The following is a 17,257-nucleotide window of genomic DNA, read 5'->3' as shown; positions in this document are numbered from 1 at the left end:
CAACTTGAACAAATTTGAGAATGCTGTGGGAGGGGAAGGAGGAAATGTTTGTAAAACCATCTAAATTTAAGAGTGAAAGTAGTAAACACCAATAACTAAATGCAGTCATCAATGTCAGTGAGGGAGAGGAGGAAGAGACACAGAGATAAGCTAAGAATTTAAATCCTAAGTCACACAGAAAAGAACTAGGAATTTGGATATAAGATGCCAAGAATATAAGATATTGGGATATAGAAAGAAAAGCAGCACTGGATGCAATGACTGCTGTCTCTTGAACAAATTATCAAGTAAGCAAGCAGGAAAACAAGAGGATTTGAACAGCAAAAATTTGAGGTTGAAAAGGACAAAGGTTATATCTTTGGTGGTGGTTGGAAACAAAGAAATTACAAGGCTCATTGACAAGGCAAATAGTTTGGAGAAATAGCAGAGAAATTTCCAACTTGGAATGTGGAAGCCTTGAGGTATGTGATCTTTGTAGATCAATAAACTTTTATGCAGTGTGATGGCTCAAAAGGATAGGAGGTTGATGTGCTCTGGAGGAAGATGCTGCAGTTTGTACCATAATCTAAAGCACCCTTTCAGTAGATCACTTCCTAAGGAAAACATATGGTGCAAACAATTCCCTTACAGAGACTTAGTAAAGCAGTTTTGGGCTCTGGGACCAATTTCAGCATCATGCCACATTGGTTTGTCTGTGTCTTTTTGATGACTAGATTAGGAGATAGATGCCTTGCCTGCTGCGAGCTCTTCTGCTATACCTCATTCAATTATGACTTCTAACTTTCTGGAAAAGACATTTGCAAAATGTAGTGTGTTCCTCAGCATCAGAGCTAAAAATCTTTTCCTCTATTTTCAATTGAACACCATCTTGTAAGTAGTTCCCCTCTTCTCTTCTAATCTCCTTCTGACCTTGTTGTTTTTTAAATGGGAAGTGTTTTGCAGTACCTGAATGAATGGCATTCACAATACCTTTGAATAGCTGCTCTTCATCTATTCCATCTGAGTTCAGTGGGGGAAAAAAAAAATCAAGTACTTTGCCTTTCTTCCCTTCATTGTTCAGTTATTCTTACTGTACAATTGAAGAAATAAGGATGTTTTCTGCAGAAAATAGATTTTTGCAGGTGCTGTGTCATCATGTTCTATCAGTGAGCCTGATAACACCACTTCAATCCCATCCATATGCTTCACAATATCAAATGAACATGACCTTGGTAATCACCATGAAAACAATCATTTGACCATTCTACTAGGGTCATGTTTCTGGTAAATTGACTTATTATGAAGTCACTCTCAAGTCTGGAAAGCTCAGATTCAGGAAAATAAAAATTCAAAATCTATATACACACTGAAAATAAATGGCTAACCTTAAGATATTTCATAATTAGTCTATTTTTATTTGGCTTGCTAAAAGAAAATATATCTATTTTCTGCTATGGTTAAATTTTGACTCTCTTGGATGAGCTTATATGGTTCTCTATTTGCTATTGTCATTTCATTCCCTGTCAGGAAGATTCACTGTAAACTGAAAGACAAACTTAAAAAATAGTTTTATTTGACCAATTAAAGACTTTTTTAAAACAGATATTTCTTATATATGTATGTTCTTATATATGTATTAAAATTGTTGCTTTGCTGGGCCTTCTATACTAGCTAGCTAGCTATACTAGCTATACTTCTATACTAGCTAGCTAGCTAGCTATTCTCATTCCATGCAAGAAAGAGTTTATAGTTATGTGAAAATAAATACTTGTACACACACACTCACATGCATATTCAGTATTAACAATCTACTGAAATACTTATCCCATAATAGATTAGTTTTGTGATTTAAGAGTAAGCACAAAGCTCAGTAGTCATGGTGAAATCAGACTTTCATGATTTCCTGTTCCTGCTATTTCTACCTATATGAGGCATGAATTCACTTACATGAAATTTTAGAATTTTATTGAATCTATCAATTCTGTTACAAATTTTACTGGCTTATATCTCATTAGATTTTTTTTGGCTGGATCTTGTATTTTGATAGGATGTCCAATTTGTTCTCATCTTCCCAGCTGTACAAATTATGACAATTCTTTAACACAATGGTCACAAGGGGCTGAAACATACATCAACCTACTGTGCTTAGCAAACACTTTAGTTGAGTCACCATAATTGTCCTTCAAAATGTTATTTGCCTAAAGGAAATACAAGGTAATATGGCTTTCATTAGGTGCTGATCACCTAATGGGGATCAAGCTCACCGGTGTGGTGTCAAGTTCAAGATGTGGTAGGTGATGAGCTTGTGCAAGCATTGCTATTTATGCTAAGTCTATGCATTACAATTTACCAGTCCACACCAGTCCTATCTGTAAGGTCAAAATATTGACACTGGTATGAATCCTATTCAAATGTGGAATTCTTGTAGGAGGAGATAAGAAAGACAAGAAGCTGAATATCTACTCAGAGCCAAGCTAAAAGACTTGTTTGTTTCTTGTGTCTTTCATAAATGTGTTTACTTGCTTTCAGTAAGGTACATGCCTTGTTAAAGCTACAACAAAGGCTATTGACGTACTGCTTCCACCTTGGCAAGAGCTAGCAAGAACATGAACTTTCCCAACAGCTTCCCAGAAACAGTTCCACACAATTTCTACACAGTGTTCTATTTAAAGATTTTCTATTTGTCTCAACAAGAGTATAAGCGTTAAAGATAGTTCCAATTAACTTTCTCTTAGCCATAGCTTTTCTTTCCCCAGGATGTGGATTTATCAAATCATTCTTAGCTGAAAAAAAAAAATCTCTCTTCCCGTCTACTTACAAACATTTTTCACTAAGTGATAAATTTGCTTAAAGATATTTTCCATATGGTTTGTGTTATCAGTGGTTTTACTTTACGCAAATTAAACCAGCCCTTACAGTGCCCCAAAAACCTAAGATTTTCTAAATGCTGGAAGGATTTATCTTAAACTGCACTTGTTGAAGACAACTGGATTTTTGGCACAGAAGAAATCAGAGACAAAAAATCAATATTTTTGTGAGGTGAATCTCATTCTTAAAAATACAGTAGTTAAGCTATATTTTTTTCAATATTATCTATATAAAACATTTCTGGTCTGTCACAAACTGCTTTCTGTGATTATTGATCCTTTTTTCAACAAAAAAGATGATGAGTTATTTAGGTATCTGTGCTTCACAAAAGTATTTCTGCTTCTCAGTAAGGATTAATTACTTACCACAGAAGCCAGCAAGTAGCCAAAAAGATCTATTTAAAGTTCTTTAGCATGCAATTCCATTTTCACCTGCATGCTACCAACTCTCTGACATTCTCCAGGATGGGGTAGGATGTTGATCACAGGCAAATTTAATTTTTCTGGCAGCTCATTCTTGACTTTGGGAGAAAAGCCATCATTCATGATGGGGCCAGAAGCAAACATGTCAGACAAGCAAAATGCCAGTGTTTTCCATTATGTGGCAGGTGCACATCTTTTCAATGTGTACAGCTAGGTATGCCAGCTCAGTGCTCGTGCTGGAACAGACATGCAGCTATGCAGAAATGAAAAGGGTTTGCAACCCTCAGGTGCACACATGACCTTCACTGGGCTAAAAAACCAAAAGATATATTTTACTAAATACTTCCCTTCTTTCTTGGAGGAGCTGGCATTGTCTCTCTTTGTGAAACGTCCTAGAAAACTTATCATAGGTTGGGCCAGATGATCTTAAAGGTCTTTTCCAACCTAGTTCATTCTGTGATTCTGTTATTAAAATCAGTGCTCAGCATACATACTCAAAATCCTTGTAGTTTCATTAATGAAATGAATGAAATGAAATCTCACTCTAAAGGCAATGGGCACGTCTTAAAACAATAAAGTCCAGTCTTTAAAATTATATATGCTTTAACTTTGCACAGTCAGCCATTCAGCAAGGACACTTCCTGAAACTGAGGTATGCACTATGCTGAATAAAAAAAATATCTAAACAGGGGCTATAAATTTTAAAAAGTAGTATTTTCTAAAAAAGTACTTGGCCCAAAAACTCATCAAAAATCTTTTCATAGGTGTTTTTTTTTTTAAAGCAAGGCTGGTGTTATAGTCAACAGTCCAGACATTTTTCAGTTTAAGAAAGTGGAAACGGTTTAAAACTTGTGACATTATGCTCTTGAAATATCAGAACTGCTCTGCTTAAAATTTTAGTTTAAACTTACAAGGATAGAAAAGATTGAAACTCAAAAAAAGCTTTGAAAATGCATACAATATTTTAAATTACCCAATCCATCAGTTTTGTCTCACATAATTATCAGCTAATAAACTTTTAAAAAAGAAAAATATAATCACATTATTTAGCTAAGAAATAACTTTTGGAATGGCTTCTCACAAAGCAACTTTTGAAAGAAAAGAGGATCTCTATATTTGACTGGCTTCTCATTACAGGTACCTTTTGCAGTTTATGCTGCCACCCAGGAGAAGTATGACTACTCCTCTGTCCTCTAACACCAGCTCAGGGGAGGCTGGGAGGGAAAACACATTTGGGGGCTGCTGAAATGGTTTGTTCAGCCAGAGGGTGAACAAGCAATGACCCAGCAATGACCGTGGCCTGCAGTGCACTGAGTATCTTCCAGCTAGAGGGGAACAGGCTGTCTCAGCAACAAACAGGGAGCAAGGAACTTCCTCTCAGACAGAAAAGGAGCAGAGGAAGATTGGGAAATAAACTGTGATTTGGTCACACTCTTGTTCGCATTTCTTTTAACACTCTGCTTCTACAGTAGAACAGCAAAGTTCTAATTTCCACCAAGGATTAGATCAAAAGTTGGAGGAAATTATGAAACATAGAAACAATTTAGCTCATGAAATTTTACATTTGAAAAAACATGAAATAAGAAGGACAAAAAGTTTCTCCATTCTTAATATGATTTCCAGTGAGAGGGAGGGATATTTCTGTCAAATAATCTGGTGAATTTTAACTAATTTTCTGTTCAAGACACAGAATAATACAGTCATTTAGACTGGAAAAGACCTCTTACACCATCAAATCCAATCATTGACCTAACACTGCCAAGTCCACCACTAAACCATGTCTCCAAATGCCACATCTATGTCTTTAAAACACCTTCAGGGACAGTGACACCACCACTTCCCTGTTCAATGCTCGACCACCCATTCAGTGAAGAAATTTTTCCTAAGATTCAGCCATAACCTGATGCAATTTTCTCTTGTCCTATCACTTGCTACCTAGGAGAAAAAACAACACCCTCTCTGTGACAGAAAGTTGTAGTAATAAGATAAATAAATCCAGTTTTCTGAATTGCTCCTTATGAATCTTGTATTTTAGACATGCAAAAATTCAATTAAAGATATTTTTTTATAATCTCGCAAGTATTCCCATATTCTAAAGATTCTGAATAAAAACATTAGGAGCACAGAAATGGAGTTTTGAACAATGATAAACTGCTGAATGTGGAATGTATCACTTCAGCACTCTTGTACCTTCTGCTCCTGTAATAAGGAAAATGAGAAACTGTTTCAAATATCCCTCAGATTAATCCTCATGCTATGCACAGTGTTGGAAGCAGAGATTCTAGTTTAATCAAGCCAAAAATTATTCATAAAATGAAAGAAATGCTAAATTTATAAGTTACTTTTCTGGACTTTTTCCTATGATGTGTATTGCACCAGGCTACCTGCAGAGCTCGATCTCCACATACAATCAGGATTAGAAGGGAATGCTTTGAGCTGAAGAACAAGCTCAGTACTGTGCCCTTCATTAGCAGCCTGTGGAATCCTTAAAATACTGTTTTCTTGCAGTCACAGAAATATATTTAGTCAAGAATTCATAATGTAAACATACACAAAAGATTATTTGTATACTTTCTTTAGAAATATGGGAGAAGTAAGTCTATCATTAGTAGTTGTTTTCTTTAAACTAATGAACATATATTACTACTCTGATGGAACTAGCTCTTCCTCCCACTGAGAATTGAATTTCTTTATCTTGACAATTACAGAAGTAATTTACAAGTGAAATTAATAGTGGAATACTTTTGGCATTGTTTCTAACTTCTTTTAGTGTTACTAACAAACAGATGAATGTAAGCATGAGATCCACTGAACAATAAATCCAGCATGCAAAGAGCTGGAATAGTAAGATCATAAGGATAATAATTTATGAGAAAATTTCTATTATACAATTACAATTTTTCTATATTGCAGTTATGAAAATAGAGGTCAGAGTTGTAAGAATAATTGAAAATACATTAAAATTTATCTGGCTTGTTAGATCACACCTTGTAATTGCTTCCAGTTAGAATAGATGGAAGAAATTATTCAGTGTTTTTATCGTCTTTGCTTAGGAGAAAGTAAAACATCTCTTCATTCACAGTATGGGGAACAAGTATTCATCTTCTCATTGAAGCAAAGTATTTCCAGGTCAATATAATAAATTACGTTTGATAATAATAATGTGTGATAATAATCTGTGAACAAAAATGATTTATCCACCTGTCAAAAATGTTAAAAGGAAAGGAATTTACAAAGTTCAGTTTATTAAATAGGGTTGTACTTCAGACAGCCATCTATCCTCAGAAGGTTTTATTGCAATCTGCCATTTTAACTTTATTTTAGACAAGAATTCAAACACCTGTTCTAATCACTCATCTATTCAATATATTTTTTGGTGGCATTCTGGTCACTATGACATTTCAGACATCTCTATCCTAGATTATTCCAGTACTTCCAGTGTTTTGCTATATCATGTACATGAAATAGAGAAAAGCTATATTCACAGAATGCTTTCTCACCGAATTTCTCTCCTTTGCCTCTAAAGCACCTTACAGACATTAATGTGTTAGAAAATTCGTGGTTTATGTCTCAGGGGGACATTTCTCATTCAGTTTAATGATAACCTGGAAAAATATACTTTTTTGTAGTACGTTCTTTCCATGAAGAATGAGCTGTCAAAACGGGCATGAACATGAATGGACAAAATCATGAACTAGACAAAAAAAAAAATCACATAGAACCTAAAGTCAATGTTCATATTTTCTCCACAGGACATCTGTAAGAATTATAACATCAAAATAGTGGTTTTGTTTGGTACCATAGGGCATTTATATTCTGCTATTTATATTATTGCTTGAAAGTAAGGACAAATTAGTAAACATGGAGATAAATACACACCATCAAGCTTGAATTATGCCATGTTATTTTGGATTGGTACTTTAACTTTTTTTTAGTTATTTCTATATATATGTTAATTTTTTCAATAATATACAGTGGTTTTCTCAATTTTATATTAGTTTCAAACTTACATGTAAACTGAGATAATAAAAATTTTGAAAACAGCATTTTTTACGAAGGTCTGTTAAAAATATTACAAATGTCAACACTAGAAATCAACATATTGCCATGGCATCTTGTCAAGTTACCTTAACTTTTACTACATGTTTCCTTATGGATATGTCACTGCATGCAAATTCAGGCATTTAATTCAGCTGCATTCACCAGCTAGAGAACCAAGATTCTTCATGAGTGAAAGAGAGCAGTTTCCCATTCTGGGCTTCACAGCAAGCACGTATCATCAAGATTCCTAGTCTGTCTGCAGATAAGTACTTATGCTTATTTTAATTACTTTCATCATGCATATTTGAAGTTTGATTGATACCAACACTCAATTTATGGACTTGTGCTGCCTCTACATGTTTACACCCCTCAAGACTACTTACAGAATCTCTTAGGAAACCTATAGTTTTGAATTGATCCCCAAGGCCACTAAATGTAAGGGTAATTTTACTAGGACGAGCTTTGAGTTTTGGATCTAGACATCTATTTTCAGCATTGATGGTACTTTTTTTTTGCTTATCAGTGGTATTGACAGTGAAATAAAACCAACTCATTAGGTTTGTTATTTAATTATTGTTAATTGAATACTTAAGTGTACAATTTCTTTCAAGAAATGCTTAGCAATTTCTGCTATTATTGCAAGTACTGCTAATGTCTAGGAAAACTGAATTCCTCAAAACATTTTGGAAAAGTTTTAATCACTCGTTATTCCAAAAGAAGTGTATCTAAAGTTAGCAAGTGGAAGTACCCCTGGCAAGTAATGAATGTCATGTTACATTTATTACTGTCAACATTTCATAAAGCAAACATTGCTTTAAAACAGCACTTTAAAATCCCCAGCTTTTATTGCTCTGTTCTCTTTCAGTAAGCTTAAGCCATTAAAAAAAAAAAAAAATTTCAGGATTCTAAAATAACTGCAATGTAAGTAAGCACCAAAAAAGTCCATGTAAGTTTTTAACTTGTTTCATCCTCCAAAAAGATCATAATATAAAATTTCAAATAATATTCTAGAATACACTAGCTTGTTTTTAAAATGCTATTATGGTGTTATACATCAACTGAGAAACTATACGTTTATTCAGACCATCCCTATTTGTGCTGTAAGAGTTACACATTTTTATCCTATTCAGAGAAGTATTTAAATTGTATGGAATATGTAAATTGTTATGAAGATGTCTGTAAGAGTCTGTGTAGAAGCATGTTTTTATTTGCAGCAAAAAGAAGAAGCACTTTGGAAAGAATTATTTGAATTACAGAGCTACTGTATTAGCACTTTTCGCCTCCATAAAGAAGAGGAAAGAAAAAGAAATAATTTAGAAAGAAAAAATGCCAATTAACAAGTGAAATTTAATGTCAGAAGCTGTGTGATTTAGCATCATTTGTGTGTTCAGTCTTGGGTTTCAAAAAAGAAATGCAAAAGAGGTATTTGTTAACTATGTCTTTAAAGGTTGAAACCAAATAATCCTTTACTACAAGCCAAGGTGCACTGATGGTGTAAATCCAAGTCACTGCATGGTTGCCAGCAGAGAAGTATTTCCTATTTCAAGACTCAATTCTTTTGGTTCAAGTACTTGCCATAAACCTGATCAAACCAAGCTGTTAAAAGTAACACACCTTTATGCAACAAAGCATTTTTGTGACTTAAGCCTACAAATAGAAAAAAACAATTTACCTAAACAGGTTTTCCTGTGTCAAATGGGTTTTTTAACTTACACTATCTGTCATAAGCCATTACCTTGGTACTCACTTTGATGCCTTGCCAAGGCTGACCTAGAACAGAGGCTACACAGAGTTAAAGAATAAAGTAGGTATTTATTAAAAGGCCTCAATGGATCCTCCTTGGGCAGCACAAGAACCCAGCCAGGGCCACACCCCAGATGAACCCAAAATGATCACAAAATGGACCACGGGTCACGAGGTCTCTCCTTTTATAAGTTCTGGTTCATTTGCATATTGGAGTTAATTGTCCAATGATAGCTCTAGGTTATGAAGTCCCATCCTTCTTGTTTTTCTCTCTTCAGTCCTTGTTTATGCTCTTGGGCCTGAAATTTGGATCAGTTTGGCCTGAAATTTGGATCAGTTTGGCCTGAAATTTGGATCAGTATTCCTTGGTCCCCTGCTAGAAAAGGAATTGTTCTGTCTAGCTACACTGTGAGGTGACTTTACCATCCCTTAATATGAACCACAGAACTGCACACTAAAGCAGTACAGAAGCTGAAAAATATAAAAGCTAAAACTTAAGGCATCAACCTCCCCAACTTAATCCAAAAAGCCATGAAAATAAACCTGATCCAATTCAGTAAGCCTGCTTCAATTTCTAGGGAGGAAAATATTTTTTTCTGCCATACTCACTGCCCCATAAAATTCTTCTGCTTGAATTAGAAAGTGTTTCATCAAGGTATACAGAAGTGTTCTTTAACTCCACAGACAAGGGTGCCCTCTAAACTAGAGACGTGTCAAACCTTTCCACAATTATAAGTGAACACATGCTGACTTTTCCAACTACATTTAAATGAATATTTGAAAACATTATACAAAACCTGCTAGAAGGAAAGACAGGAATTTATGTGAAAGACTGTAACTTTAATTTCTTATTTTTAAGAATTTCCATATATCAAATATTTGCAGTTTTGAAGATTGATGCTAGTATTATTTCTTTTCCCTGCCCAACTTGTCATTTTCACCACTGTCACCTCAATAAATACTCACATAGATGACATTTGCCTGTGTCTTCCCATTAAAACAGAGGAGAGCCACATGTCTGATGTGGTTTGCATCTAAGTATCAATCATTTCATTTCTTATTAAATTATCAGGAAAGTGTTCTCTTTTTGCATTGATATAATAATTAGTGAATTATGCCTTACATGAATTTACACACACATCATTCACCATTCATTTCCTCCTGTTCTATTTTTGGTTCTTTTAAATTTTTTAAGTTTTTTGTGTCAACCAGAGACAAAAGTAATTCTTTTCATCCTGCCCCGGCATTTTTCTTCATTATTTTTGACAAATGTAAGTTGATCTTCTTAGGCTTGTGGAATGCAACCAGTTCTATCAGATCTGTAGATGATAACAAAGATTGATAGTGCTTCATGTAACAGGCCACAGCATCACTGAAGGGCAATAACAAATGTTAGAAGAAACAGTCATTAAAGGTTATATTGAGAAATTGTCAACATTTTTATGCCAGTCACACAACAATCACAATCAGTTTCTTGTGTTAATACAGAGGAAACCTACTTTTTGAAACATATATTTTATTGTCCATGAATTCTGATGTTTTGTTTGCCATTCAGAATTACTCATTTGTAAGAGTGAAAATGTTTTAGTGCTGTAATTATTGAGATGAAAATAGAAAAAGAGCAGTGTTTTGTGTTTTGATAGGTAAACACATCATCACTTACCTTCTCTGCTGATTGGGCCGTACCAAAAAAGATTGGAATAAAAGCTAACCAAATTATGCAGGTTGTGTACATAGTAAATCCAATAGGTTTTGCTTCATTGAAGGTCTCTGGAACCCCTCTTGTTTTAATAGCATAAACAGTGCACGTGACCATCAAGAGAATACTATATCCAAGGGAACAAATGAGAGAAAGATCTGAAATGTCACATTTGAGAACTCCTCTGGCATTTTCTGGGTCAAGTGTCCTCTGCTCTCCATAGTCTACAATGGTATGTGGTGGATCAATAGCAAACCAGATGAAGACTCCAATAAGCTGCAAGGATATGAGGCTGAAAGTGATCACCAGCTGAGAAGCTGGACTAATAAATTTGGGAGCTGTGACAGATTTTTTACCTTGTTCAAATATTCTGTGAATCCTGTTTGTTTTGGTAAGTAACGCAGCATAGCTGAAACACATGCCAAGTCCTAAAAAGATCCTTCGAAATGAGCAGACCACTGTATCAGGAGCTGCAATCATTAAAAAAGTAATGGAGTAACAGAGAAAAATCCCAGTCAGGAGCACATAACTGAGCTCCCGCCCAGAGGCCCTGACGATCGGCGTGTCGTTGTAGCGGACAAATGTCACAATCACAAAGGTGGTGGCAATTATACCGAGAATAGCTATGAAGACAGGCACGATGGCCCAAGGAGAATGCCACTCCAGTTTGATTATGGGGATAAGCTGGCAATCCGTACGGTTGGCATTTGGTCTCTTATTAATGGGACAGAGTTCACAGTTGAATTCATCCACCTGGTAGTGGTAGCCCTCGCAGCGCTCACAGTGCCAGCAGCAGGGCACTCCCTTCACGGTTTTCTTTCTTTCCCCAGCTTTACAGGGCAGGCTGCAGACAGATGCTGGATGAGTGTGTTCTCTGTTAGCCCACTGCATATCTTCTACCTGTGGGTATAAAAAATTAATGAGACTTCTATTTTCCTTCATTTATAATATCCTAATCCTGGCCACAGGTTTGTCATAAATCACTACTTGCTGACAGCACAAATACAGTTTACCATAATAAGAAACCTGCTTCTTTCCCTTGCACTGACTTTAAAAAAGTGTTAAATGATTGTGTCCAATAAATCATTCATGCCACAGGCTTGATGAGTGTCATTAGTTTCTATTTACCTCTTTACTGCTGACCAAATTGACATCTGTAAAGATATTTATTGACTCCAGGCTAGTTTAAAAGCAAAAAGCCCCATACACAGTGCTGTAAAAAGTTAATCACATGCAAGTATAAATATCAGTAGTTCTCAAACATTTAATTACGAAATAAGTCTATTTTCACAGTGAGCTTCAGAGCAGCTCTGGTACAGTGAAGAAATAGATTAAAATCTCCATGCATCAGCTCTCACAAAACAAAGAGTTTCACGGTCTGTGATGCCATCCCTTCCACAAATGTGGATATTTTATACTTTTCCACCTTCAATGCCTTGACACGCTCAAAAGTGTTTTGTTTGCAATTCTAGAAGATTAAAATAAGTATATACTGCTTTCTGAATAACAATAGAAAAATATGTCATGATTACTGCCTTAGTTCTCCTGATATAGTAAGTCCAGGGATCCTTTTGTAGCACAGAACAATGCAATCTTGTTTTAGAAATCCCAGCTTTCTCCACAGCAGCACATTAGCAAAATATACTTTTCTCCATTCACCTATGTATTCTTCCTGCATGCCCCGCAAATGACATCTGAATAGGGAACTCTTGGATTTAAAGAATTTCCTACTTTAAATTATCACTCAGTTTGGTGCCAGCTGTCCTTAGCCCACCCTTACTAAAGCCCTGTTCTGCAGAGGTCGCTGGGAGTGAACCAGAGCTGTGGGTGGAGCAGAGCCCCTGGTGGGCAGCAGAACCACTCCTTGTTGCTCCAGGCCCCACCTTTCATTCCTTTGTGAGGTGGTGAGCACTCAAGGACAAAGCACTTTCCGTGTTCTTGCCTATTAAGTACTTAGCACTTTTGTTTCATTTGGAGGCTTTATTCATAAAAGAAACAACAGTAACAAAACTTCAGGCGTCAGGAATGTTTTCAGTTCCTTCTGGAGGAGGACAGAATGAGGACAGCTTACAAAAACGGGTAATTTTGGCCCTTAAAGTTTATTTTTTCAGCAATTTTTCAACAGACTTGAGAGGAAATCACAGTGTAGCATTGCTGGCCTTATTTGCCTTCCCCAGAGAGCCAGAGCACCAGTTACAGCCCTGAGCAGGGTGACTAAAGCAGCAACAAGCAGCCAGACTCCTGCTCTCCTGTGCCCCATCAGTGCAGGACTTTGATGATGTTCTCCACTCCAAGGGACCACAGAGTAACAAGGAGAAAAGAATCACTCACAAAACCAGCTCTGTGAACCCTCAGTCTCTCAGTGATTTCAGTGGGAGGGGATCCTGAATGCCCAGAAGTCAACCAGATTTTATATCAAGGATTGTGATGACTATGCAAAATACATCATCTGTTGACTATGGAAAAGAAAATAATTTAAGCAATTAGCTTCCTAAAAAGCACAAGAATAACCCAGTTTTGTATGAAATAGCTTTGATAGAGCTCTAGCAGAGTACTTGATACACTAAGAAAAGATTCACCTCTATTACAATCTCCTGGTTTTAATCACTGAAATCCTAAAAGCCCATAGCCCCTTATTGTTTCATCTACTGGATGTCAGAAAAAACATGCTATGATGAAATCAGCATGATAGTGAAGACAATTTGCCTTCACACTGTTGCTAGGAGAATAAATACAAATCTTGTGATTTAGTCACCAACTACAATAATGGGGGGCAACAGGAAACCATGGTCATTAATCCACAACTGTGGATAAGTTTGGAATGACTCAGAAAACGACAGTAGTACATATTGGCTAGATTATAGCACACAATACAGAATCACCAGGAGAGCAGACACCACCTTATCCAGCATAAACTGAGAATGGCATGGACAGGCAATATCTCATCCTGCAGAAAGCCTGACAGGATAAAGCCTAGCTATCCCATTTTCAAACACATTTGAATTAGCAAGGTGAGTTTATACCAGATCAGTCTTTAATACCACGAGACAACAGTGGTTCTTTTCTGGCATTGAGCATCCTAAGGTCACATTTACTGTATTGTGAATCTATTGCTTAGATAAGATAAAAGAAAATTCCCTTTTGTCTTTTAGAGCTTCTATCTTACTAAAAAGAAAATTTAAAAATAAAAAAAAAAGAAAATCCTTTCATTTTACAGCGATTTATGATTTCACATACTTTTGTCCTGACAGTATTTTAATTGACTAAAAACATGTCTAAAATCTCTTCAGGTTTGCAAAACTTGGAAGTGCTTCAGATTACACCTCACATTGGCAACAACTGATAATAAATTCCTACTTCTGAAGCTAACTGACAAAGATTCATATCTGTTTTTCACTCTGATACATCTGACACAAACTAAAAAAGACATAATTTCCAGCATATAAAGTTATACAAATTCATGAATATTCAAAAACTCACTGCATACCGAATTTTTTCCTAATAAATTGATTATGAATATAAGCACTATTGACTGGTTAGCAATAGAAAAAGTCAAACACAAATGAATCTTAAGGCACAAGAAAGTTCTAAATCAATGTAGAAAATAACCAGAATGAAGGGCTGGGGCAGGTGGATTTTACAGGGTATAAATCCTATGTTTTAAAATCTGGATTTCTGGATCAACTTTTTAAGCAAAAAATCACATGTAGATTTATCTAAAAGTTTTAAAAAAATTTATTGGTTCTTGCTCATTAGTTTTGTACTAGTACAAATAGTTGTAGTACCTTTGTACTACTATTTAAGAAGAGGAGATATAGTCCCAAGAAACATTGGCCAGTGTTTGAAATTGAAAATTGCTTCAAAATACCTGTACATCTGAGAAAATTCTGGCATTTTAGGATGATAACTCTGGAAGTTTGTGCAAAGATATGATTCTCCCATGAACACAACCATCTTACAGCTGGAGTTTATAGCTCCATTAACAATCAGTGGCAGAGCAAAGCTGTTAATTCTGAGTGACTGATGATAATGTTGGTCTGTATTTGAAATTACATCTACAGAAGAAGGTTGTATTGACCTAATTTTGACATAGTTCGGTGAGCTTCATTAACGAAGATTAACTGTCCTTCTGGAAAGCATATTCTGTTTTCATTTCAGCCAAAAGCAACCCAGTTCACTTAGCACAGGACCCACTCCACAATGAGCGAGTCTGCTAAGTCGGAATAATTAGTAGATTCCTTTCACAAGCTGACTCTTGGTTGAAAGCAAAATGTTGATGTGTGTATATCCTCAGACTGCTACTTGGACAATACTGCAGTAGGGGCAGAAAACAGAGCAGGGGAAACTATACCTCAGAGTGAGCACTGTGCTTTTATTACACTTGAACAGGTCTGTGAAGGGTTTCTGTATATGCAGACCTTAATAACTAAAAAGTTGTACTAATTCTGGTCATCTGGTTCACTCCCAGCTATCCACAACCTGCAGCAGTCTTTGCTTGTAATGTATTTTGGAGCTATTATTTTGCATAACATAAAAGTAATAAGTAAATGCAGTACAAAACATAATTACAATAGCCCTAAATATCTATCAGTTTTTTCACTGATTGTATGTATCAAAGATTCCAGATTCTTGAACTTGTGCAGAAGATTCACCCAGGTAATTACTTTTCTCTCTTTATGAGCTAGTATTATTGATCCCACTACTTCTCTGAGATTAACTTTGTACAATATATGACAGCAGGAACTGTTAAGAAACTACAAAACAAGGGAGGATCATTTGGGAACATAGAAGAAGGGACAATTATAATTTCCAGAACTACTGAAAACCTGTAATAGTGAAGCTTTAAAGGGAGTTGCTGGATGCTCATCCTCTTCTGAAAATCATAATTTTTTATGTAGACATAAACACTTAGCAGTGGAACTTTCAAAAGTGCCAAGGGGAACTTGCTCAATATAGCTAATTAATTTAAATGAGAGTTAAGTGCCTTGTCTGTTTAACTGCCTTTGAAAATCCCACTATGCTTCCATCTGCAGGTTTCACAACATAAATACTTTGGAAAACTTGGCCTAAAGTGATCCAGAAGTTCAAATGTTACAAAACTAACTTCAGGGGATCTTATCTTTAGGCACACATTTCTAAAGATTCTCATGGGGGAAAGAAACTGTCAAAGAGGCCAAAGTCAGACAAAAGAAACACAGAAAAGAAGGTGCTTTTTGACATTGAAAAAGGATTAAGTTCTGCAACTCTTCAGCTCTTACTGATTAAAATGTCTGGGTCTGCAGCATTCTTTATACTGCTCACACAGTACCAGGGCTGAGCAGATCTCAGATTGTTAAGTAGCGTTGGATAAACATGGTTTCTGGAAGACTTATTTTGTCATCTCATTTTCATGTGACATCTTCTAGATCCAGTTCACTACAGTATATTATAACGCAAAGTTCATTGCTAAAGGTATCTGATATCATCTAGCTCAGCTGGACTGGGATAGCCTAGCTCTGTACCTAGTATTAGCAATGGTTTACACATTATCTCAATTTTATTTGAGTAGCTTCTCTGAATTTGGAAAATGCCTGATAGGTTGATCTGCTATTATTAAACACCTCAGATTTCCCCAAGATGTGGTTCCATTTCCTACTATTCCAATACTTACCAGAGTGAAAACATCAGCAATACTTTGACAGCACGTCTGCAAGATGTGTATTCTTTTGCTATGAAATGCATCATGATACAAAAAGAGAATGGCTTCATTGCTATTTCAATGGACATAAAAATCGTCTCTACATGAGATATCTGCCTGATGGGGCTGCAATCTGCTTTAATGTGCAGCATTAAGATTCACAGTTCACTAAACCATTAAAATACAGACAAAATGCCATTTCATATTGAAACCAAATAAACACCTCTGTCCTTCATGAACACTGCAAACACAATTCCCTCTAATGTCTAATAATAGAGCTAAAAAATTAATGATGTGAGAACTTGGCTAAAAGAATACAAGATTGACATGATACAGTACAAATAGCACATTGATATTCCTGGAACCCACATTCTTCCAATAATCAGGCAACTCATTCATTTAGCAATGCCCTCAGCAACTGGATAAGACTGATCAAAAATGCTACTAATAGGTCACATATAATTTTTTAATTACGTGTCCAATATATATGTACAAAAACACTCTCTTTCCTGTTCTTAATTATCATGGAGAAACTTACCAGTTACTTAATTCAGCAACCTATGAATAATACAAAGACACCTGGACAACCTTCCAAGGGTTTTTCAGAGTGCATTGCTTGGGTAATATTTAAATGTTTCTGATTACGCTATACTATCACTTGCAAGAATTTTCATTTTTCTTTCAAATCTTAGAGCCAGATATTCATTTTAAAAATGAAAAATGAATGTTTAATTGTCTTATTGCAACAAACGGAATTATGTGAGTTCTGGATAGAGTAATGCAAATGGTAATTATAAGAGTTGTGGGAGCAGACAGACATCTTATCTT

General features: G+C 35.7%; 1 protein-coding gene across 4 annotated transcripts in view; it reads right to left on the bottom strand.

Annotated features, from left to right (window-relative positions):
• GRM8 (glutamate metabotropic receptor 8) overlaps window positions 1–17,257 on the bottom strand; it is a 303,263-nt gene that overhangs the window by 31,683 nt on the left and 254,323 nt on the right. For 3 of the 4 annotated variants that reach the window (XM_064422214.1, XM_064422213.1, XM_064422216.1), the window contains one exon: window positions 10,717–11,652. In XM_064422214.1, the coding sequence (XP_064278284.1) occupies window positions 10,717–11,652 (936 nt within the window). Of the gene's footprint in view, window positions 1–9,872; window positions 10,426–10,716; window positions 11,653–17,257 lie in introns of those variants that run through there. The other variant, XM_064422215.1, reaches the window with a different exon arrangement.

The sequence above is a fragment of the Passer domesticus genome, chromosome 5 (assembly GCF_036417665.1).
Source record: "Passer domesticus isolate bPasDom1 chromosome 5, bPasDom1.hap1, whole genome shotgun sequence".
In the NCBI taxonomy this organism is placed as follows: domain Eukaryota; kingdom Metazoa; phylum Chordata; class Aves; order Passeriformes; family Passeridae; genus Passer; species Passer domesticus.
This window is presented reverse-complemented; position numbering and strand designations above follow the sequence as displayed.